The sequence below is a fragment of the Eubalaena glacialis genome, chromosome 15 (assembly GCF_028564815.1).
Source record: "Eubalaena glacialis isolate mEubGla1 chromosome 15, mEubGla1.1.hap2.+ XY, whole genome shotgun sequence".
NCBI lineage: Eukaryota > Metazoa > Chordata > Mammalia > Artiodactyla > Balaenidae > Eubalaena > Eubalaena glacialis.
Genome location: NC_083730.1, coordinates 75,614,369 through 75,637,064, shown reverse-complemented (window position 1 = coordinate 75,637,064; position 22,696 = coordinate 75,614,369). Strand labels below are relative to the sequence as shown.

General features: G+C 54.5%; 1 protein-coding gene across 5 annotated transcripts in view; it reads left to right on the top strand.

The window, feature by feature from the left end:
- Positions 1 to 22,696, top strand: part of TRPV4 (transient receptor potential cation channel subfamily V member 4) — a 40,357-nt gene that overhangs the window by 2,132 nt on the left and 15,529 nt on the right. For all 5 annotated transcript variants that reach the window (XR_009697437.1, XR_009697438.1, XR_009697436.1 and 2 more), the window contains exons 2-6: positions 12,110 to 12,526; positions 15,476 to 15,648; positions 20,065 to 20,217; positions 20,938 to 21,078; positions 21,738 to 22,036. Coding sequence is in view for 2 of the 5 variants with exons in the window: in XM_061170476.1 (XP_061026459.1) it covers positions 12,141 to 12,526; positions 15,476 to 15,648; positions 20,065 to 20,217; positions 20,938 to 21,078; positions 21,738 to 22,036 (1,152 nt within the window). In the remaining 3 variants the exon portion in view is untranslated. The remainder of the gene's footprint in view (positions 1 to 12,109; positions 12,527 to 15,475; positions 15,649 to 20,064; positions 20,218 to 20,937; positions 21,079 to 21,737; positions 22,037 to 22,696) is intronic.

Below are 22,696 nucleotides of genomic sequence, written 5' to 3'. Positions count from 1 at the left end.
AGACCTGAGAGCGCCCAGCAAAGGAGCACTGTGCTGGATGCTGGGGAGGGTGTGCTGCCCGTGAGTGGGGGCCAGGAGAGCGCGCTGGGGGTGGCACTGTGATGATCCAGTACCTGGGACGGCTTGATCAAGGTGGCACTTGAGGCTCACCTGGAGGAATAAATGCAGATGTTGGGCAAAAAGGTTTTTAGGTAAAGACCTGACTTCTACCTGTCACCAGGTGGTAAAACTAGGGTTTGTAGAGCTGAGACATTGTCCCGTTTGTCTGGAGTGTGTGACATGAACAGGAAGGACAGGGGATCAGACAGGCAGGGGCTGGGTCAGACCCAGAAACCCTACAAGTCCAGGCTGGGAGGGACTTGCCGGATGTGTGGTCTGGAAAGGTCCACAGAGTGGGGGCCAGGCGGGGAGGCCGGTCCCCAGGCAGGGGAAGTCCTCCAGGCCAGAGGTATGAGGCCCCAGGTAGGGACTGACAGGGGCGGCTGGAAGGTGTAGGAGGGAGAGAACCACGCCAGCCTTGGCCTCGCTGCACCTGGCACGTGGTGCTCAGTAAATCACTGTTGCACGGTTGAGTGACTGAAAACATCGTTTTGAGAGGGCCGGAGTCCTCTGAGGTCCTTCGTGTGTTCCCAGGAGGGAGGGGGCCACATGGAGCAGGCGGCTCTACCCCTCCCAGGCCCCCGGCCTGCTGTCTGCCGCAGTTTCTCCCATTTGACTTTGGGAAAGACACTCCAGGCCCCTCCCCAATTCATGGGGACCCAGGGACTAGCTCCTCTTCTTGTCACACACACGATCTGGGGAGCCAAGGGAACATTTCATGCCAGCAAGCCCTCTGGAATGCTCTGCGTCACCAAGTTGGGGCAGAATTCACCTGTTAAAGATTAATTCAGATCTCTTGAGATGCTTGTGGTCCTGGGCCCCGCAGCTGCCGCTCTGAACTCTGGGTGCAAGATTCTTTCTGGCATTAGCCAAGCGTGGGCTGCATTAGTGGTCATTACGATGGTTGCGAACATTTATTGAGCACTTAGTCTGTGCCAGGCACTGAGCCCAACACTCAGTACATTTGGATGCAAAGCTAGGATTGTACCCATTTTTGAGAGGGAGGAACTGAGGTCAAGGTGGTGAAGTTGCTTGCCCAGCTGGGAAGGGCCGGAGCTGGGATCTGAACTCCATTTATCTGATTCTAAAATCCATGCCCTTAACTTCCAAAGTGGCCTGTCCCCATTTGTCTGGATCTGGGGTCATGGGAAGATAGTCTGCAGTTTAGAGATAAGAACCTGAATTGTTCAGACAGGCCTGGGTTTAAATCCGAGGCCTGCTGCCTTCTCACCAGGGGAGCTCGGGCAAGTCACCTCATCTTTCTGAGCCTCAGTTTCCTCATCTGTCAAATGAGGCTGTCAACCCCCTCTTTTCAAGGACAGTCCAAGGCACACAGATGGGACTCTGAGCATTATCTTCTTCCTCATCCTGTCCCCCGGCCTGTGCCAGGGTGCATTTTCCTCCAGCTCATCTCTCTGAGAACCCCTCTGTGCCAGGAAAGCAGGTGGAAGGTAGCAGGGGCAGAGCTAGACTTGCATTTGGACAAGGGGTGCTGCCTTTTCAGCTACAAAATATTTACGGGCATTGACTGAGCTCCAGGACCGTCAGAGTTTCCTGCTTTCCTAATGTGATGCTTAAAAACAGGGCCAGAGCCTGGCCAGCTGGTTCAGATCCCAGCTCTCAGTAAGTTCCCTTACTCCTTGGGCCTCAGTTTCCTCATCTGTAAAATAGGATAATGTTAGTGCCTGCTTCGTGGGGTGGTTGTGGACAGTCTCCAGAGCAACACGGACTGTTCAATGTGTAACCAGTGTCTATTGCCTGACAGTCACCTTGATGGTGTCACGGCATCACCCCCACTGGCGGTGGGCAGGGCAGGAATACTGAGTCCCATTTTACAGCTGAGGAAACTGAGGCTCAGAGAGAGAAGTAATTTGCCTAGGGATACCCCGCTGGCTTATGGAAGAGCTGGACCTGAAAGCCAGATCCCAGTGACTCTGGACGCCTTGGGTCCCTGAAAACTCAGTGGGTGGCTCAGCTTCCTTCCTGGAAGGCCACTGGACTCTCCCCTCTTGGAGTCTGACCCACCTCTGTTCACATCCCAGCTCGGCCACTTGCTGCGGTGTTCCTGGGGCTGCCACCTGGGGTTTGCTGGAGGTCAGAGCTCTGCCAGTTGGGGAGATTTGGGTTATTCTGGCTGCCACTCCTGCCCTGGCCTGGACTCCCCCTGCCTTGGGTGCCCTTGGGTCCCGCTGAGCTGTCACCCTGGCCGAGCAGGAATGAGGAAGGGAGGCCAGGCCCTCACTTTCACTGTGACTCTGACTTCCTTCCCACCTCTGAGCCCCTTCCTGGTCATCGGCTTCCCCTTTCTGCTCCGAGCCCTGCCCACTGCAGGCTGTGTGACCTCAAGCAGGTCACCCCACGTCTCTGAGCATGTTTCCTCAATTGTGAGGGATGGTCACAGACAGCACACCAGGGGCATAGGAGGCCCTCACAGGTCTGCTCCAGGTGAGGTCAGAGGGTGGGAAAGCCTACGGAAGGAGGTGGTGGCGTGGCGGGGCAGACAGGAGGGCCATTGACCAAACGGGAATACGCTTATTTTTCTTGGGTGGTGAGTAACGGCCGCCCCTCCTGTCCCCGCCCTTGCCTGCCGCCACACAAAGGGCTCCTCAGTCTCACTGGACGTCTGTTTTTCCCTGAGGATGGAGTGGCCTGGCTTCCACCCGGCTGACCTGGAGGGCTGACCACCTTCTGGGACAGCTCGTCAAGGGTATATATGGGGGGGCTACTTCCAACGTGTGTCCCCGATGGGCTCCACAGGCTCAGGGGGGACCCCGGTGGGCAAGGGGCCAATTGACCTCAGACGGGGACCGGTTTGCCCGGTTCACTCCTGTCCCTGTGTCCCTTGGCAGAGAGGAGGGGCTGAGGAATACCTGTGGACAGAGTGAATGGTAAAGGAAGGAAGGAATGAGTGATTGAACAGATGAATCAGCAAGGCGGGGGCATCAGGAGAACCTGCCTGCTCAGATTCAGACTTGGGTTTGGGCAAGTGTCCTGGCCTCTCTGAGCCTCAGTTTCCTCATCTACAAAATGGACTCATGATAGCTGCCGCCCTCATGGGGGGACATTGAACCTCATAGGTCAGAGAACCCAGCATGCAGTAGGTGCTCAATAAATTATGTTAAAGGATGGGAGGGAGCAAGTTAGCTAGCTGGGTAGAGGTTCAGCTGTGGAGATCTGTCTGCCCTGTGGAGAATGACTTAGCTGTTTGTGATTCCTTTCACTTATATCCATGCGTTCATTCATTCATTTGTTCATTCATTCAGCAAGTATATCTTGGATAGATACTATGTGCCAGGCCCTGTCCTAGGCACTGGGGACTCAGTGGTGACTGGAACAGAAGAGGTCCCTGCCCTCCTGGAGCTTGTGTCCGCGTTCCCATCATTGGGGGCTGCACTTTCTGAGGCTCTGACACCCACAATGACCATGCAACCCAGCAGTGGGTGCTGTGATTAGTTCGCTTTTAGAAATGAGGAAACTGAGGCTCAGAGAGCTGAAATAATCTGCCTGGGGTCACACAGCTACTAAGTGGCAAAGCCACGATGGAAACTCCAAGTCTTTTTGTGCCGGCTTGCCCCATGACTTCCAAGGGGCGTGGCATTTAGAAGGATGACCCCAGGGAGAGGGCTTCATAGACCCTGAAGGGATGAACTCAAATGGGCTTAAAAGCAGATGGTTGGAATCCTAGCCACATTCCCTTCCTGTTGAGTTGTGACCTCGGCTGGGTCTCTTGGTCTCGCCGAGCCTCAGTTTGCTCATCTGTGAAATGGGGATGAGAAGTAAACACGAGAGTGCTCAACACATGATGGGTGTTGGATAAATGTCAGCCCCTCCCCTCCATTCTCCCCAGACGTAGTTTATTCATCTGACAATGGAGACGATGATATCTAACTTCTAGAGTTATTTTTTGGATTAAAAGAGATAGAAGATGCTGTGTGACATGTACCAATGGGAGGGTAGGCACTGCTAATGTGGGATTTCAGGCCTTACTCTCAGCCATAATTCCAAGCAGTTAGCCAGAGACACAGCCTACTGTTGGCATAGGCTGGTGGTGAGGCCGGCTGGGGCAGAGAGAGGATCTCAAACTGGTTTTCTGCTGCCTGGGGCTCCCTTCCCGGCTCCTGCCCGACCCATTCATTCCACGGGTGTCTGCTCTCTTCTCTGACTTGGTCACCTCGGGACTTTTGCACGTGGGTATGAGGTGGAGGGGTGTGTGTAGGTATGGGTGGGTGGGTATCCTGTCTCCTCTGGACCTCAGTCTCCCAGCTAGGAAGTGGGGCCGTGATGGAAGAGAGATGGAAACGAGGAGGGGAGAAAACCCTTTCAGAAGGCCAGGTCTTCGCGTAGAGTCACAAGTCCTGGGTCACGTCTCCCCAGCTGTAAATTGAGGGAATATTAACAATGAAAAGGCAGCTGCCTTTTGTTAACATTTACTATGTACCAGGCGCTGTCTTAAACTCTTGAATTATCAACTCAATCAATTATCTTCCATTATCATTCAATCCTCACAACAGCCTTTTGGTGTAAGAGCTATCATTTTATTTTTTAATTCAAAGCATGAATGTAGAGTCCAACCAATAACTATAAAGCAAATACGGGTTCACCCCTCCCAGGTGGCAGTAATTGTTTCCCCCATTTTACAGATGAGGAAACTGAGGCCCAGAGAGAGATGACTTGCTCCCGGTCGCCCTGCCAGGAAGTGGCAGGTGGGGAAGAGGACATAGGTTGGGTAGTTTCTGAGGCCACAGAATCCTCTCTGGGGGGGCTCTCTGTGGCTGTGACTGTCCTCCAGGAGAGGGGCTGGGCTAGGGAGAAGGGGCCTCCGTCTTCCTAGCTGGATCTGAGTAGCATCATGCTCTGAGCAGGGCTGAGTTAGAGGGTGGAATCCAGGGCTGTGCTCTGATGGAAGGGGGCGAGGCAAGGGAAGAAGGAGCCGGAGCCTCCTGGGACAGGGACTTCATGTCCTTGAGCCCCTGCTGTGCGCCAGCCCCTGTGCTGGACCCTTTATGAGCATCTAACCTCACGACGTTCCCTTGTTGCACCGAGGAAACTGAAGCTTCGGGAGGGGAAGTGACTTGTCTGAGGTCACCAAGCTGGGAAGTGTTATTGAGATGTAATTCACATGCAACTCACCCTTTCAACCTGTACAATTTAGTGGCTTTGTAGAGTGTTCAGAGTTATGCAGACATCACCACTGTCTAGTTTCAGTGCCTTTTCATCACCCCCAAAATGAACCCCGTACCCATTAGCCGTCACTGTCCCCCCCCCACTCCCCCCAGCCCCTGGCAACCACTCATCTGCTTTCTGTTTCTATGGATGTGCCTATTCTGGGCATTTCATGTAAATGGGATCCTATCACACGTGGCCTTCTGTGGTGTTCAGCATGGGCTCTTGAACCATTCAGCCGCACTGCCTCCTGGCGGCTCCCACCCTGGGGCCGGGGACCTTGGAAGCAAATGCGCGCCCGTGAGAGCTCAGAGGGGTATTTGTGTGCCCTGTTGGAATCCCTCCGGCCAAGGACTTGCAGAATGACCAAGTAACTGCCGTGGTCACATTGGCCTTGCCCTCTGTGGGGCCCAGTGAGTCACCCCAGCCCTGCCCCGCCTGGGCACCCTCCTGGGTGGGGGGACCCGACAGGACACTGGGGCTCTGTCAGCCCTGGTCAGGCAGCCACTGTGCAGCAAACAGGAAGCGGGCTGGGCCGAGACCTGCTAGGTAAATACAGGCTGTCTGGGGAAGGTGCCCGGCATGGCGTGATGCCCCCTGTTGCTGCTGCCCGCCAGGGCCCAGGGAGCCTCGGGCAGCCTGGCAGGCAGTGGGTTTTGCCTGGCCAAGGGGCTGAGCTCCCAGTGGCAGCTGCTCTGAGGTGGCTGCCAGAGTCCCAGGCTCTGGGCCCTGCCACTCCGCCCTCCCTGGCTATCATACCTTCCTTGGTCCTCAGTCTGTCTGTTCATCCATCTTCTAATAATGATGATGTAATGATACTGATGATGCTGACAACAGCCATCATTTACTGGGTGTGTGCTCTCTGCTGGGTGCTATCTTATTTAACCCTCTCAACAATCCGGAGATAGGTGCTATGATCATCACCATTTACAGGTGAGAAAACAGAGGCACAGAAAGGCCAGTGACTTGCCCAGGGTCACGCAACTGGTGAGTGGGCAGTTTGCCTCTGGGGCCCCTGGTCCCCACCACTCACCCTGAACCACTCTTCTTCCACCCCCATCTTCCACCCTTTTCTTCTCGAGTCTCCTGGTCCTTGTAAAGTATCCACTGAACGCATAGGTCCTGGGGCCACGTGGGTCCTAGACCCGCTTCCGCCTCTAAGGAGCTGGGCAACCCTGTAAGAGTGACTCCACCTCTCTGAGCCTCAGTTTCCTCACCTGGAAGGTGGGGGGTTGGACAGAGCGGGTGTTTTCTCTCGGCACCAGCAAACCTTGGGACCCATCCTCATCCTCCTCCCCACCTCCCCATCCGCCCACCCACTCACCCATCTTTTCTTCCTTCCTACCTTTCTTCTCTGACGCCTCAGGCTGCACCGTTCCTCAGTGCCCCCTGCACTTTCCCAGCTCCGTACCCTTGACCTTGCTGTCTCCTCTGCTCTTGTATCCCATTCCATTTCTCAAGCCCTCCTCCTTGCAGCCTCTCCCTGTGCCCGTCAAGTTTAGTGCTGCTTCCTCCCGCCTTCCTCCTTCCAGAACTTCAGAGGACCTTGCCTTGCAGTGTAAGAGTTTACTGATGCCTCGGCACGATGCTGAATGCTGGGGAGACAGCAGACACAAAATTGTCCCTCCTTCATGGAACTCAAAACTCTAGAGGAGAAGAGAGAAGATGAATAAAAGAATGATATAAGTAAAGGTCAAAGTCTAATCATGAGAAGCGCTATAAAGAGGGGCACAATTTGCTCTAAGAGTGAACACAAGGGAGCCGGTTTAGACTGGGGGGGTGGGGCCAGGAGGGCTTTTCAGAGGAAGTGCTGGTTGAGATGACACTCAAAGAAAGGGTTAGTGGAGGAAGTGCATCCCAGGCAGAGGGGACAGCCCAGGCAGCGGGGACAGCCCAGGCAAAGGCCTGGAGGGGGAAAGCCATCTGCCTTCCCGCCTAGACTGTGAATTCCCTGAGCTCCCACTCCTGTTTGCCCTGCAAGCAGGTGGCACTCAGCAGATGGACTGCACTGGTCCCAGCTCCCTGGAATTCCTCCCCCTGGGGTGGAGCAGCCCCTGCACGCCTAAACTTGCCCCCAGGTTTAAGCAGCTTTCCTTGGTCACGGAATCAGGAGGATGGGATTTGACATTACGTGCCAGGGTTTCCATGAGATCAGGCAAAGCCACGGGGTAACGGTGAGGATGGGTCCCTTCTTCTACCCTCTGCGTGGGGACAGGGGGATGGAGCAAGAGACTTCCACCCCACCCCTGCCGAATCCGGGATTCTCAGAAGGCACCTGCCATTCACGTACTCTTGCGGTTTACTGTTTACTGAGGGCTTACTCTGTGCCAGGTGCTTGACTCAATTCATAAAATCCTCACGATGACCCAGTTAAGTTCCTCAAGGAAAGGTGAGGCAAGCGAGCCTCGGAGAGGCTAAGTAACTCTCTCAAGCTCATCCAGCTGATGAGCGGTGAGTCTGGGAGCCAACCCCCTGATCTGTCTGACATCAAAATGCAAGTTCTTTCCATGCCCCCTTAGCTCCTACCAGGTGCCCCCTTCTTAGGGGGGAGGGATTGTGGGTTTGGCTGCTCTGACTGAGTCCGCAGGACCATCAGAGCAGAATGCATGACCTTCAGCCATGTTTCTGGAGAGCCTGGAGTCTGACCCAGGCAGAGAAGACGGCTTGGGGACCCTGGCTCAGCACTGTATCTCCTCACCCCGCCCGGGACCCCTGCACCCCTGAACTCGGCCACTCCCGAGCCCTTCTGGTCTAACCAGCTCTTACCACCAGACATGCCTCAGCTTCTTGCTTTGTCTAGCTGTTTCTTCTGTTTTCCCACCAGGTCAGCCCCAGCAGGGCAGGAGTTCTTTGTCTTGCTCACGTCTGTGTCCCCAAGACCTGGCACACAATAGGTGCTCAATAAACATTTGTTGAGTAAATACATAGGTGAATGGTTTCCAGTCCTGCTCCTTGATGCTGAAAACAAAAACATTTGAAATCTGCTGCGTTAAATGAACACAGCGGTCACACAGTGTGTGGGGATGTCCACGCTCTGCATAAATGTCCTTCGCTGAGCCCCAGACATGCTCCTGGTGCCAGCTGGGTGCTACCCGCTGCAGAGGCATTCCCAGGGCCTCACAGCAGGCACACCCGCGTGTGCCTGACCACATGGGGAGAGACAGGAAGAAACCGACAAGATATTTACACACAGAGGAGATGAAGGAGGACTCAGCCTCTCTCCTGCCCTGTACCCCTCCTTCCCTCTAAATCTGGCATGGGTTTGGAATGTGTAATAACAGCCTACAGGGCAAATTAGAACCGGGAGTGAACTCTATCCCCAACCACAGAGAACAGGGCAGTGTTTGGGGAGGGGATGGCCACAGAGCAGGCTGTGTGTGTGTGTGTGTGTGTGTGTGTGTGTGCGCGCGCACGCACGTGCGTGTACACGTGTATCTGTGTGTGGACGTGCACGGTGGTGTCTGTACACACTTGGGTTGTGTGGTGCGGAAGGAGTCCAAGGTTCGGAGTCCAGAGGCCTTCTTCAAGGCCATTCACTCTCCGTGTGGCAACTCAGAGTCAGTTTCCTCAGCTGTAAAATGGAAGCAGTAGCCCAGCTTTGCTCACCAGGCTCTGGCCGATTAACCAAGGGAGAGGCTGGGAGGGCTTGGTGAATGTTAGCCTGGGCCGTGAATGCCAGGCTGTAGCACTACCACCTGTGTGTGCCCAGCAGGTGGGGTGGCGAGGAGGACAGGTAAACTGGGACCGTATCATAATGACAATGATGATTAAAGTATTTGTCAAGTGCTTATTAGGTGCCCAAGAGACACCCGACTTGCCCATTACGGCAGCCCTACGGGATAGAAGCTGTTTTGCAACCCTCATTTTATAGGTAGGGAAACCAAGGCTCAGAGAGATTAGCATGAGCTGATAGTAATAATCCTTACCTCCCAGGGCTGTTGTGCACCTTGAACAAGATATTCTAAGGGTCTGGTGTGGCGCCTGGCTCCCAGGCCATGCCTTCAACTGAGGGGTTAGGGTAGCCCAGGCTCCGCAGCCAACTGCCAGGATTTGAATCCTGGTTCTGTCGCTAACCTGCTGGGTGGCCTCAGGCAAGTCACTTAACCTCTGTGAGCCTCAGTTTCCTTATCTGTGAAAGGGGAATTATAGCAGTACCTACCTCCAGGGCAGGATTTCTCAACCTCAGCACTATTGACTTTTTGGGCTGGGTCGTTCCTTGTGGTGGGGACTGTCCTGTGCATTGTAGGATGTCTGGCACTATCCCTGGCCTTGACCCACTAGATGCCAGTAGCCCTCTCTCCTCTGCGCAGTGTGACAACCAAACACGTCTTCAGACATTGCCGAGTGTCCCTGGGGAGCGGAAGGGCCCCCGGCTGAGAACTGCTGGTCTAAGGTTGCAGTGAGGACCGGATGAGAGTGCGTGTATGAAGCACTTGGGCCCGTCAGAGCCACATAATCACGATGATGATGGGGGTTTAGTTCAAAATTACTACTTCACCATAATTAATATGCTTATATTGATCTCTATGTGTCTTGTCAAGGCTACAAGCAGTGTGTGAGTGACTGAGGGGGGATTTGAACCTGGGGCTGGCTGACTCCAGACCCCCTGTTGTGGAGTCCCCAGAAACCCTGGATGCCATCTGAGTTGAGATTTCTTAGGGCAGGGGGTGAAGGCATGGCGGGGGTTTGAGTGGCTGCCTCCTCTGGCCCCCCCTAAGGCGGGGGCTGTCCTGTCCCCGTGGGGCCCTGGGACGGGGTGCAGTAATAAGGAGGGTGTTGACAGCAGAAACACGTGCCCAATGCCTCCTCTTCCTCTGACCCTGAGTCCCCACTGAGGTGAACAGGACCGTGCCGGGGAAGTCTAATCTTCCCCCTCAATGCCTGCACCCCAGTGGACACCCTCCCTGCCTCCACATACCCCCATTCCTGCATCACTAAGCCCAGACTCGTGTGGCAGCCACTAGGGGTCTCCCTTTCCCACCTGGCAGGTGAATAGGAACTAATGTCTCCAGAAGTCGTACTAAGTGCTGGCATCAAGTGTGTGCTTCAAATTCCTGAGGGCACTGGCATTTCCCAAGAGCTTTAGGAGGAGGTGTGGTTACCCTGGTTTTACAGGTGGAGAAGCGGAGGCCCAGAGAGAGGAAGTGATTTGTCCAGGATCACACAGCTGCTAATTAACCAGGGCCAAGATGGGAACCGGGTATATCTGATTTCAACAACTGTGCTCCTAACCCTTACTTACTCCTTTGATTATAATCATTGAGAGCCCCCAGTTTAATCCCAGGGTTGACACTGGACGTGCCTGATCTCATTTACTTCTTCCTGCAAACGTATGAAAAAAGCTACTACTATTGTACCCATTTTACAAATGAGGAAACTGAGGCTCAGGTAGCTAAAGTCACTTTCTCAAGGTCATGCTGCACATACATAGCAGAGCTGGGGTTAGAACCCAGGCCTGGAAGACTCTAAAATCTAGGCTCTCCCTACCCTCTGGTGCCTAGAAGGGGGTCTGTCCCCGGCAGGAGCTCTGACCCTCTGTGTGCGCTGCCGCGCCTGCCTAGAGAGGCCTCTTGCAGTGCCCTAGCCTTCCCTCCTGGCAGCCACAAAACAAACAAGGTGGGAACCAATCTTTATTTGTTTTTCTGCTAATGTGTGGGGAGGGAGAGCTATAGAAAAGAGGGCTTTCCAGACATTTTCCTGCAGCCCAGGTGGGATGGTAGGAGTTCCAGGAAACTCGCCCTTGGTGTCCAGCCCTCCCAGTGGCGTGCTGCAGAGGGCAGGGGGCTGACAGCCAGCAGGGCCTTGCCCCTCCCTTGCCCTTCTCCTGGCTAAAAGTTGGGCCTGGGAGCCAGAGAGAGCTGGGTTCAAGTACAACTCTTCTCCTTACAAGCTGTGTGACTTCCCCTCTTAAAGCTCCATTTTCCTCATCTGACAAATGGGAACAAATAATACCTTTGTCATCAGGTCGTGTGTCCATGTGGCACCCTTCTAGGTGTCAGGGACACAGGAGTGAACGAGACAGATGCATTCCCTATCTTCTGGTGCTCACAGCTCAGGAATTAACTAATCTCATGAACAAATGGTCAGGGAGGGCTTCCCAGAGGAATGGACATGAGCTGGGATCGCAGGTGGGCAGGAGTTAACCAGGCAAAGAGGGGAGGGAAGGGGTCAGCGCTTGGCACTGGGGAGCAGAGTTTGTGCACTGTGGGAAGTTAACTAAATTCTCGGAACCTTGGTTTCCTGTTCTGTGAAATGGGGTCATAATGATGGTACTGGGAAATTGAGGGCTACTGACTCCCACAGTGGGTTCATGAGTATTTCTGAGCACCTAGTGTCCCTGAAGCATAGATTTGATGGTTATGTTTTAGTAGGTGCTTACAGTGTGGCAGGCATGGCACTGGCCACTGGAACACGTGCTCTCTGCTTCAGCATCCCCATTTCACAGGTGAGGAAACTGAGGCTGTGAACCATCCACTTTCTCATCACATGGTTGCTAAATGTGGAGCTTGGAACTTGAACCCTGCTCTGGGGGCCCCGAAGCTGGCTTGGTTGGCCAGGAGTAAGCCCCGGGCTCCAGATCTGGGGACCCAGTGTGACTCTGATGCCCTTTCTCCTCCAGCTAACGTCCAGGGTAGCTGGACCCGAGGCAGACTCATGTTTCCAGGTCCCTGAAAGAGGCTCTGTTGCAGCTCCTGCCGGGGGCTGGCGGCCAACCACATCTGGGAGTGGCCACCCTGAACCCCTGTCATTACAACGGTGGCTTTGAAGAAGCTGGCAGCAGTGCTGTTTGCCCACGTGGGAGGGGGCTTCCTGGAGCCGGCCTGACTCCCCTCCTGTTCCCTTGCAGGCCGAGCAGTGCAGACAGGTCCAGGGGCAGCATGGCGGATCCCAGCGAAGGCCCCCGTGTGGGGCCTGGGGAGGTAGCCGAGCCCCCCGGGGATGAGAGTGGCATCCCCGGCGGGGAGGCCTTCCCCCTCTCTTCGCTGGCCAACCTGTTCGAGGGGGAGGACGGCTCCCCGTCACCCTCTCCGGCTGATAGTGGTCGCCCCGCCGGCCCAGGCGATGGGCGACCAAACCTGCGCATGAAGTTCCAGGGCGCCTTCCGCAAGGGGGTGCCCAACCCCATCGACCTGCTGGAGTCCACCTTGTATGAGTCCTCAGTGGTGCCTGGGCCCAAGAAGGCGCCCATGGACTCGCTCTTTGACTATGGCACCTATCGTCAGCACCCCAGTGACAACAAGCGGTGGAGGAGGAAGGTCATAGAGTGAGTATTGCTGGCTGCCTGGCCTAGGATCTCCTCTGTATTGAATCCATCCATCCATCCATCCATCCATTCACCCATCCATCCATCCTTCTATCCATTCATTCATTTGTCTACCTATTCACTCATCCATCCATCCACCTATCTGTCCACCTTTCTGTATACTTGTCTATCCATTCATCTGTCCACTTATCCATCCATCTGTATATCCATCCATCTGTGTATCCATCCATTATCTACTCATTCATTCATCCAGCTACCTATCTGTCCACCTAGCCATCCACTTGTCCAGTCCGTCCATCCATCCATCATCTACTCATTCAAGTATCTATCTACCCATCTATCCATCTGTCATCTATCTGGCCAGTCATCCACTCATACAACAAACCTTCCATTTATCCACCATATACTTACCCAAAATCCATCCATTCTCCCATCTACTCACTGTTTCTGTTCATCCAGCCAGTCAGCTATCAAACTATTCATAATTCATTCATTCATTTCATTTCCATGTCTTTCTTTTGTTCTCTCTTTCTCTTTCCCTCTCTTTCTCTGTCGTCAGCTACCCATCTTCCCATCTGCCCATTCACTTGTCCCGTCCATCTGTTCAACATCACTCATTCAAATGTCTATCGACCCATCTATTCATCTGCTATCTCTCTGCCCAGCCATCTGCCCATGAAAACCTCTCTCAGGCCTCTGTGTGTGTCTGGAGGACAGTCTTGAAGTCTGCAGATGTCCTGTTGTCACCTGGTCCTCCTCTGTTCCCCCTTGCTGATCACAGACTCATTTATGCCCTTGGATGAAGCCCACTCACCTCCTCAGCCCTTGCTTTGTTTCCTTTATTTATTCACTGAGCCACCGATTTGTTCGGTGACTGTTTCTGGAGCACCCACCACATGCCAGGTAGGGCGGTTGGCCCTGGGGCTCCAGGGGTGAGTCAGACCAGATGTTACCCCTACTCAGCTCAGACACTGAGTAGCTGTCACTGGTACCTTCAGTTTGGAGGGCAAGACAGGTAATAAGCAAGTGATTAGACAATTCACTTTGGGGGAGGTGCTGAGGTGGGAGAGGGGAGCTGATACAGGAAAGGTAGTCCAGGAGGGCTTCCTGGAGCAGCCGACATTTAAACCCAACGCTAAGGGGTGAAAAAGGGCAGCCACACAGCGGGGGGGTGGTGGGAGGAAGGTATTCCAGGTGGAGGGAAGTGCGTGTACAGGGGCCCAAGGCTACAGAGGCTCAATGTATCCAAGAAATGGGGCCTCGCAGTCCACATGCCGTACTGGACAAATTGCGTCACCTCCACTCAGAGGTGGAAACAGGCCCAGGGCAGCAAAGTGCCCTGGTGTCCCATCCCTCCAAGGTCCCATTGGAAGCTGGTAGGCTCCCTGTCTCCCTTTCGCCTCCCTCAGATCCCCTCCTTCAAGCCCTCATCCCCACCATTACCCCAGACAGCCAGGGCTAACAGCTTTGGGGGTGCTGCAGGGGAGTTGGGAGGTGGCTAAGCGGCTGAGGTCTTCAGAGACCCCGAAGGCTGCCTCGGTGAGGACTGGGGGCGAGGGTGTTATTTCATTTCATTTTTTGGCTCAAAGGTCACAGTTCAGGAGCAGATAAAATGGGGGCTGCCCTAGCCTGTGTACCCCCGTCATCAGGAAGCACCTCTTCCCCCTTCCCTGGCCCCCCATCACTGGAGGCGCTGCCCTGGGGTGTAAAATCTGGGGCCCGGGCAGAGGAAGGAGGGAGAGCGGCTGTCCACTCCCCCTGGTGAGCCGCTGGCTTTCTCTGCCCTGAAGCCCCTGCCTCAGTGTCCCTTCCCCCTCTGGCCCCGCCACCTCTGTCGTCGTTCAGTCTCTGCTCCCCTACAGCCCCTCTTCTCCCTCCCCATCTCCGCCTCTCCATCCTGTATTCATTTCACAGATTGTTCTTCGCCCTCATACGTCCCGGGCACTGGGTGCGTGAGGACACGACGCAGGGCATCCCTGCCCTCATGGTGCCCCTGGGCTACTGCTGCTCCAGCTCTTTGTCTCTCAAAACCTAACACACAGTAGGTGCCCAATGAATGTTTATTGAATGACTGAATGAATGTGTGTTTTTTCCCTTTTTTCTTTCTCCATCGCTTCCTTTCCCCCAGCCCTCTCCATCTTGTTCTATCTCCACCTGCCTCTGTAGCTCGGCATTTCTCCCACACATACAGACTCTGGACACACAGTAGGCACTAAATAATAACAGGAATATCAGCTAACATTTATTGGGTGTTTACTTTGGTGGGGCCTGGACTAAGCACCTATGTGCATGGCCTCATTTGTCTCAAATGTTTGTTGAATGAATAAATCAAGGAGTGAATGATTGAATAAAAGATAGAGTTGCTTTATCTTTCAGTCTGGTGTTCCTCCTTTATTTTCTTACTATCTTTGTCTCTTCCAGTCTCTGGATTCTTAAGTACTTAGTAAATGACAAATGGATGGATGGAGGGTGGGTGGATGGGTGGGTGTGTGGATGGGTGGATGGATGGATGGAAGACTGGATGGGTGGATGGGTGGGTGTGCGCGTGGATGGGTGGGTGTGCGCGTGGATGGATGGATGGATGGATAGGTGGATGGATGGATAGATGAATGGATGGGTGGGTGGGTGGATGGATGGATGGATGGATGGATGGATGGATGAATGGATGGGTGGGTGGATGGATGGATGGATGGATGAATGGATGGGTGGGTGGGTGGATGGATGGGCTGTGTGTTTCTTTCTGTCTCCAACCAACACACAGTAGGTACCAGGTAGAGTCTATTGGAATAAAACATTCCTTTGTGTCTCCAGATGTCTTTCTCCTCTCAGTCTGGTCCCTCCCTAGGGCTCCAGCTGCCCCCACCCCCCAATCCCTGGGCCCCTAAGGCTAGAGACTGTGGGGTGGGCAGAGGATGAGCCCTCCTATCACCCGGCTTCCTCCCCCTTCAGGAAGCAGCCACAGAGCCCCAAAGCTCCCACACCCCAGCCGCCTCCCATACTCAAAGTCTTCAACCGGCCTATCCTCTTTGACATCGTGTCTCGGGGCTCCACCGCTGACCTGGACGGGCTGCTCCCCTTCTTGCTGACACACAAGAAGCGGCTGACTGACGAGGAGTTCCGGGGTAAGCCACCCAGGAATAGCAGGTGGGCCAGCTGGGGGTTGGGGGAGGCCTGGCATTGGGGGCCCCCTTTCCTCTCAGCATTTTCCCTTGGGTTAGTGGGCTGCACTAGCCAGGAAGAGACTCCTGTGTGTCTCCTGGACAGGGAGTCTGGTCCTGTGTGTCCTTTACCATATTACTTAACCTCTCTGCGCCTTTGCTGCCTTTCTTTGTTCATTCATTCAGCCTTCATTTATGAAAAGATTAGTGTCATAGGTGAGCAGAGTCTACCCACCTGGATTCAAATCCCACCATTACCACTTAAGGGACGTGTGGCCTCTCTGGGTCTCAGTTTCCTTATCTGTACCCTGGGGAATAATAATAGCATAGTCCTGGCCTCTGAGGACAGAGAATTCCATAGTGCCAAGCACAAGGCAGCTGGGGTCCCAGGAGCTCCTGCCCCCTCTGAGGGGAGCTCTGGAGGCGGGAGCAGGGCATTCCTGCTTCTGCTTCTGAGGCTCTGCCTCCCTCCCCGCCCAGCTTTCTGGCTCCCCGCTATAGGCTGGAGCCCAGTCACCATTGCCCTGGGACTTACTCAGCCCAGACAGCTCACTCTCCAGCCTCGTCCAGGCTCAGAACACCCACCTCGGGGCACTAGCTCCCTCCGCTACCCCAGGGCTTCCCTGCAAATCAGGGAAGGTGGCCTGTGAGCCTCTCCACCCAAGTCAGCCACCTGCTATGTGCCGGGTGCCAGGTGAGCTGTAATTAACTGGCCTAGTGACCCCACAAATCCATATAAAATGTCGAGAATTGTGGCACCTGCTAGGAAGGAGGGCCTGTCTCGGGTGGGCCGGCCGTGGTAACAACTCGGGGCTGACGAAGCTTCAGGGAGATCAGGGACCATTTTTGGAGACTTTAGGAACTTCAAGTAAATTAAGTGCGAAAGTAGGCTGACCGGGTCTGCAGTATATTTTTCACATATACCTTTATCAACCAGATTCTTTGAACACCAAAACGATACGATGCTGTATCATTGTGTCCACCAGAAGAGAATTACCGGACTTATAAAAAATATTCATTCATGGTGCCCAGCCAGGTGGTGTGACCTCGTTTGGGGCACGAGCTTAGAGTTGCGGAGAGAGTCTCTGTGATGGTGTGAATCTCATTTGGAGATAACCCACATTTAAGCCCCGGACAAATGGCCCCACCTGGCCCCCAAGTTCACCAGGCAAAAGTGGGGAGCTTTGGGGCAGAGTGAACCCCTGTGAGATGGGGATCATGGTGCCTGTGCTTCGGTGGACAGAGCAGCGCCAGGCTGGGCTTGCCAAGGCTTCTGGCTTCTCCTGAGTTCAGGACTGAGCTGAAAGGGGGCTCTAAGCCTAGGCTGGGAACCCCCAGGCCAGTGTGTCTGCATGAGTGTGGGTGGGGGACCCTAAGATAGGCTGGGAGAGGGCCCTGAAATTGTACAGAATAATGCATCTGTAGAGGGGGATTTACCGTGAGGCCCATTAATTAGGCTTCAGGCCCCTTGCTTGCTCTGGCCCCTTGTAGCCCTGGACCTAATCTGGAACTTGTAATTGTGTGTTCGCTTTCATTAACAGGATCCCCAAATTGTGTAAGTCTCAGGCTCCACAAAACTTGGATTTGCCCCTGTGGGTTTTTCTAGCCAAAGGCTCGTGAGCTCATTGATTCTTAGGGGAGTCAGTGACCGGCCCTCCCCTCCGCCCACACATAACCTCGAACTTGGCAGTTAACTTAGGGCCCTTGGCTCCAGCCTCCCCTCATCCCCACCGTGGGCAGAGCCACTTCGCCACCTGCTGGTGGAGTCCATAACTGCAACCCCTCCCCATTTCTGGGTAGCCGCCGTTCTTGGTGTCTTATACCAGGACCCAGGCTGTCAGCCCCGGACCCTGCCACAGCCTGGGCCTGGGGGTGTGGAAGTCCAAATCCAGGGTCTAGTTCCACATCCCACACAAACCACTTGAGTTCCTGTGGTTTGGAATTCCCTGCAGTGCCCAGCTTGCCCCTTCGCTGAATGTGTATTAATTCAACAAGTGGTTATTGGGCACCTACCAAGTGTCAGGCTCTGTGCTGGTGTGGGGCAAAAATGGTGAGTGAAGCAGATATGACCTTGTCCTCAAGTTGCTCTCAGTCTTGAGGGTGAGACCAACTTGATCAAGCAATCACAGAAATAAATACACAATTACAAACTGTAATGTGTGTCCACAGGAGGCTGTATTGGACAATTTGACCTAATCAGGAAAATCTGGGAGAACTTCCGGGAGGAGGTGACACGAGCTGAGTCTGAATGAATTGCAGTTAGCCAGGTAAAAAGAGGTGGAGGAAGGATTAGAGAGGAGGTGAAAGAACAGCATGTGCAAAGGCCCTGTGGCTAACCATGACCAGAGTTGGACTCAGTCGCTATGTGGAAAGTGGATTAAAGGACGTCCAGAGAGGCTGGTGGAAACCAGGAATGTGAGAGAAATGGTGGCTGGGCCAGGTTGGCGGCAGTGGAGATGGAGCGTGGTGGAGGGGTTGGAGAAATAGGTAAAATTTGTGGGACTTGCTGGGGGGGGGGTGGATGTGGGGAGAAGGGAGGACAAAGATAAGAGTGACACAAAAGTTTTGGCTGGCTGGGGACACCATCATCTACGAAGGGGACACATGTAGACTGGGTTGGGGTTTGGGGAGGGAAAGATGACGAGGTCAGCGTGGAGAATCATGAGTTGCCTGACAATTAGAAAACGGACTGATTGAGTGTGGGTGTGCCTGGACAGAATCCCCAGGGGCCTCGGCCAGCATTTGGGGTCCCCTACCCCTTATGCAGATGGGGAACTGGAGTCCGTTATCATTCAGTACATAGTTACCTGGTGTCGACTCTGGGCTGGGCCCCAGGGGTGTAGCGAAAAGTAGCCAGAACGAGGCTTGTCCGAGCAACCTCACTCCTAGGAGTGGTGGGACAGAAATTCAGGTCTCTGCGTTTTCCCCACTTCCCAGCACCTAAGGAGAGGCTCTAAAGCATTTCTCGTGGAGTAATAACTGCAGCAGTATTACTTATTGAAGACTCCTATCTGCCTGGCTCTGGGCTCATCAACAAATACCTATTAGCTCACAATTTCCCTTTTATATATATATATATATTTATTTATTTATGGCTGCGTTGGGTCTTTGTTGCTGTGCGCGGGCTTTCTCTAGTTGTGGTGAGCAGGGGCTATTCTTCGTCGCGGTGCACGGGCTTCTCATTGCGGTGGCTTCGCTTGTTGCGGAGTGTGGGCTCTAGGCGCGTGGGCTTCAGTAGTTGTGGCTTGCGGGCTCAACAGTTGTGGCTCGCCTGCTCTAGAGTGCAGGCTCAGTAGTTGTGGCGCACGGGCTTAGTTGCTCCGTGGCATGTGGGATCTTCCTGGACCAAGGATCGAACCCATGTCTCCTGCATTGGCAAGCAGATTCTTAACCTCTGCGCCACCAGGGAAGTCCCACAATTTCCCTTTGTAACCTCAACTTAGCTAGACAAGAAACTGAAGCAGAAAAGGTCACACAGAAATCAGGAGCAAAGCCCAATTCGAGCCCCCAAAGACCTGGCTCCAGAGCGGGCCCCTCAGCCCACACCTGCCTCTCCCATTCCTCATCCCTTTCCTGATCCCCTTCCTGCATCTGGCCGTTTTGCCCCCTGCCTGATTCACAGGGGAGTTCTCTTTTCATTGACTTGCTCTTTTAAAGATACAAATCAACTCATGTCACCATAAAAATTAATACAAGGGAAAGAAAATTGCAAAGGAACAGTAAGCGTTAGTGGGAGGTGTTAAGGTCCCATTAGGACAAAATGAAGACCGACTTCACAGGAGGGGTTTGACAAGAGGATGAAACCTTGCACACTCGGGTTTTTACTGTTATTATTGCTGCATCTGCAGAAGCCCCAAAATCCTCTAAGGTAATTTCACGTTCACTATGGCTCACGGCCTCCACTTTGGGGAACGCCGCACTCCCTTCTCCCCTCTATGGGCACTAGTGTAATCGCTTCATGGGAAAAGGATCTATGTGCAAATAGGCAGGCAAAGACTGCCTCCTGGGTCTGCTTTTAGAGGTTCACAGTCCTCATTAACAGATTAAAGGTTCTGAGAAGTCCTGTAGTGAAGAAATACGGTTGGCTTTGTTTAACCCAGCATTCCCCCTTTTTATTTGCTTTTTTAAAATTCTCTCCAAATATGCTTTGGTAAACACCAACCTCTCTACAGGCTGCAGCTTCCCACGTTTTAAAAAACTTCTGCTCCTCTGAGTTTATTTGACCTTCTCAGTACCATGGGGAGCAGATAGGGAACAGGCTCGGAGAGGAGGACCGACACGGCCAGGACGTCTGGCTCCCTGCCCAGTGCCCTGTCCCCAACTGCCCAGCAGTTTGGACCATGAGCCAAGCGCCCCTCTCCTGCACGTCTCTCCTCACAGAGCCATCCACGGGGAAGACCTGCCTGCCCAAAGCCCTGCTGAATCTGAGCAACGGCCGCAACGACACAATCCCTGTGCTTCTGGACATCGCTGAGCGCACAGGCAACATGCGGGAATTCATCAACTCGCCCTTCCGGGACATCTACTACCGAGGTGAGGCCCTGGGCCGGGCGGGCGGGGGGGGGCACCGTCTTCACTTGTCCAACCATCCCCACAACTGAGAGCTTCAGTCTGGGCCCCAAGTGCCAGCACGTCCCCAGGAACCAATTGTTGAATGAATGAATGAACGGACGAAAGAACAATAACTACCCCTTCCAACTTTGATATTTTGAGTTTCAGAATCAAAGGTTCCAAGGTTCTCAGATGCAATGAGCCAAAGGGGCCATGAACTTGGAAATCTGGACCCAAGATGCTCAGGTTCTGGGTACTCTGAGGCTTTGTTGTAATAGTTCTATGAGCCAACAGCTCAGAAAGGCACAGATGTCACCAGTGCCAGCTCCCTGGGTCTAAATTCTGAGATCTATGAATCCAACTTGACCTTTAAGATTCCTGGATATGCAGATTGAAAGGCTGTGAATTTTATATCCCAAATTCTGTGAGACCATGATGCCGTTGTTTCCTCTAGGATGAAAGCCTCTTATGAGTCTGAAAAGTTCCCACATTTGGGACCCTCCAAGTTGGATATCCCTTGAGCCTAAGATTCTGCTTGCATGATGCAGCAGATCTGGGACCTCGGGCATCAGAGACTCCACATCGGGGAATGTCTGAAGGTCTATTTGCTGCCCTTGGGTGGATTTCTCCCTTTTGCACCCCAGTGCCTCCCACGACTGGTCGGGTCTCTGCCCCTGGTGACTGTCCCCCACCCCATCCCAGGCCAGACCGCCCTGCACATCGCCATCGAGCGCCGCTGCAAACACTATGTGGAGCTCCTGGTGGCCCAAGGTGCCGATGTTCACGCGCAGGCCCGGGGGCGCTTCTTCCAGCCCAAGGATGAGGGAGGCTACTTCTACTTTGGTGAGGAGGGGCCCGGTGGGGCCTGGGGCCCACGGGGGAGAGGCTGGGGGCGGGGGGTCTATGGTGGTGCTGGCAGCCCTGACCCCTCCCCAAACAGCCAGGGCTGCGCTGGCCACGGGCCCAGACAGCACCCGGTACACAGGCCGCCTTACTGGTCTTGGTCACTGAGGTCTTGTCTTTGAGGAGTAGAGCATCACCACACAGCCCTGAGCCTCAGCTTCCCCATCTCTACAGTGGGGATCGTGATGGGATCAGAGGGCTGTGATGGGGTGTCCCCGCCCCTTAGCACTCGCACCCTCCAGTCTGACTTAAGCTGGGACTGATGGTCGGATTGCAGGGCCCAAATTCCATCACCGCCATGGGTCCCAGTTGGACCCATGAAAGATTTTAAATTTCACCCCTGCTCAAAGGCGCATGTTATTTGGGGTTCAGGCACAAAGTCCCTTAAAGAATCCCTCACGGCCTCCAAGTCACACGACCCCCCCGCCCCCCCCCCCCCCAAATAGCTGCCTCCGTCTACCCGGGGGCATCGCCTCCAGACACGTGCAGTCGGCCGGGGCTCGTCCACGTTGACCGTGGGCACTGCGTCCATTGTCACGGCGTCTGCCCCTGAGTGTCCACCCCCGGGGCCCCGTCACTGACCGCCCCCCCACCCACAGGCGAGCTGCCCCTGTCGCTGGCGGCCTGCACCAACCAGCCCCACATCGTCAACTACCTGACAGAGAACCCGCACAAGAAGGCGGACATGCGGCGCCAGGACTCCCGTGGCAACACGGTGCTGCACGCGCTGGTGGCCATCGCTGACAACACTCGCGAGAACACCAAGTTCGTCACCAAGATGTACGACCTGCTGCTGCTCAAGTGTGCCCGCCTCTTCCCCGACAGCAACCTGGAGGCTGTGCTCAACAACGACGGCCTCTCGCCCCTCATGATGGCCGCCAAGACGGGCAAGATCGGGGTGAGTGCAGGGCCGGGGGCACACACCCATTCTTGCCCCTCCATTCACACACACACACACACACACACACACACACACAGGGGAGGGACTGCTGCTGGCATGCATTATTATTGATATGCCACCCACCTCCCATCCTGCCAACCCCAGTGTGCAGATGTCCCAGCTCAAGAACCTGCTATGGCTCCCTGTTGTCCAGCCAAGCTATTCAACCTCATCCCAGAGCCTCTCTGCTCATCCCACCCCACTGGATGCTCACTGCCCCATTCCCACCAGCCAGGGCAAGCCACTGACAGAGAACTGAGTCCCAGAGCTGCAGCCCTGCAGTACTCCCCTCTACTCCATGGCAGGGGTCCTGGCTCAGCCTCTAACCTGCTGAGTGGCTGTGTGCCAGTTGCTTCCCTCTCTGGCCTCACAGCACAGGGCCTAGAGCAGGATTTCTCAGCTTGGGCACTACTGACATTTGGGTCTGGATGTTCTGGGGTGTGGGGCTGCTCTGTGTCATTTTGGGATGTTTAGCGGCATCCCTGGCCTCGACCCACTAGATGCCAGTAGTACCCCCCACCGATTGTGACAACCCCAAATGTCTCCAGACATTGCCAAATTGTCCCCTGGTGGGGGACACCCATCGCCCTGATTGAGAACCAAATCTGGGGTTCTCTA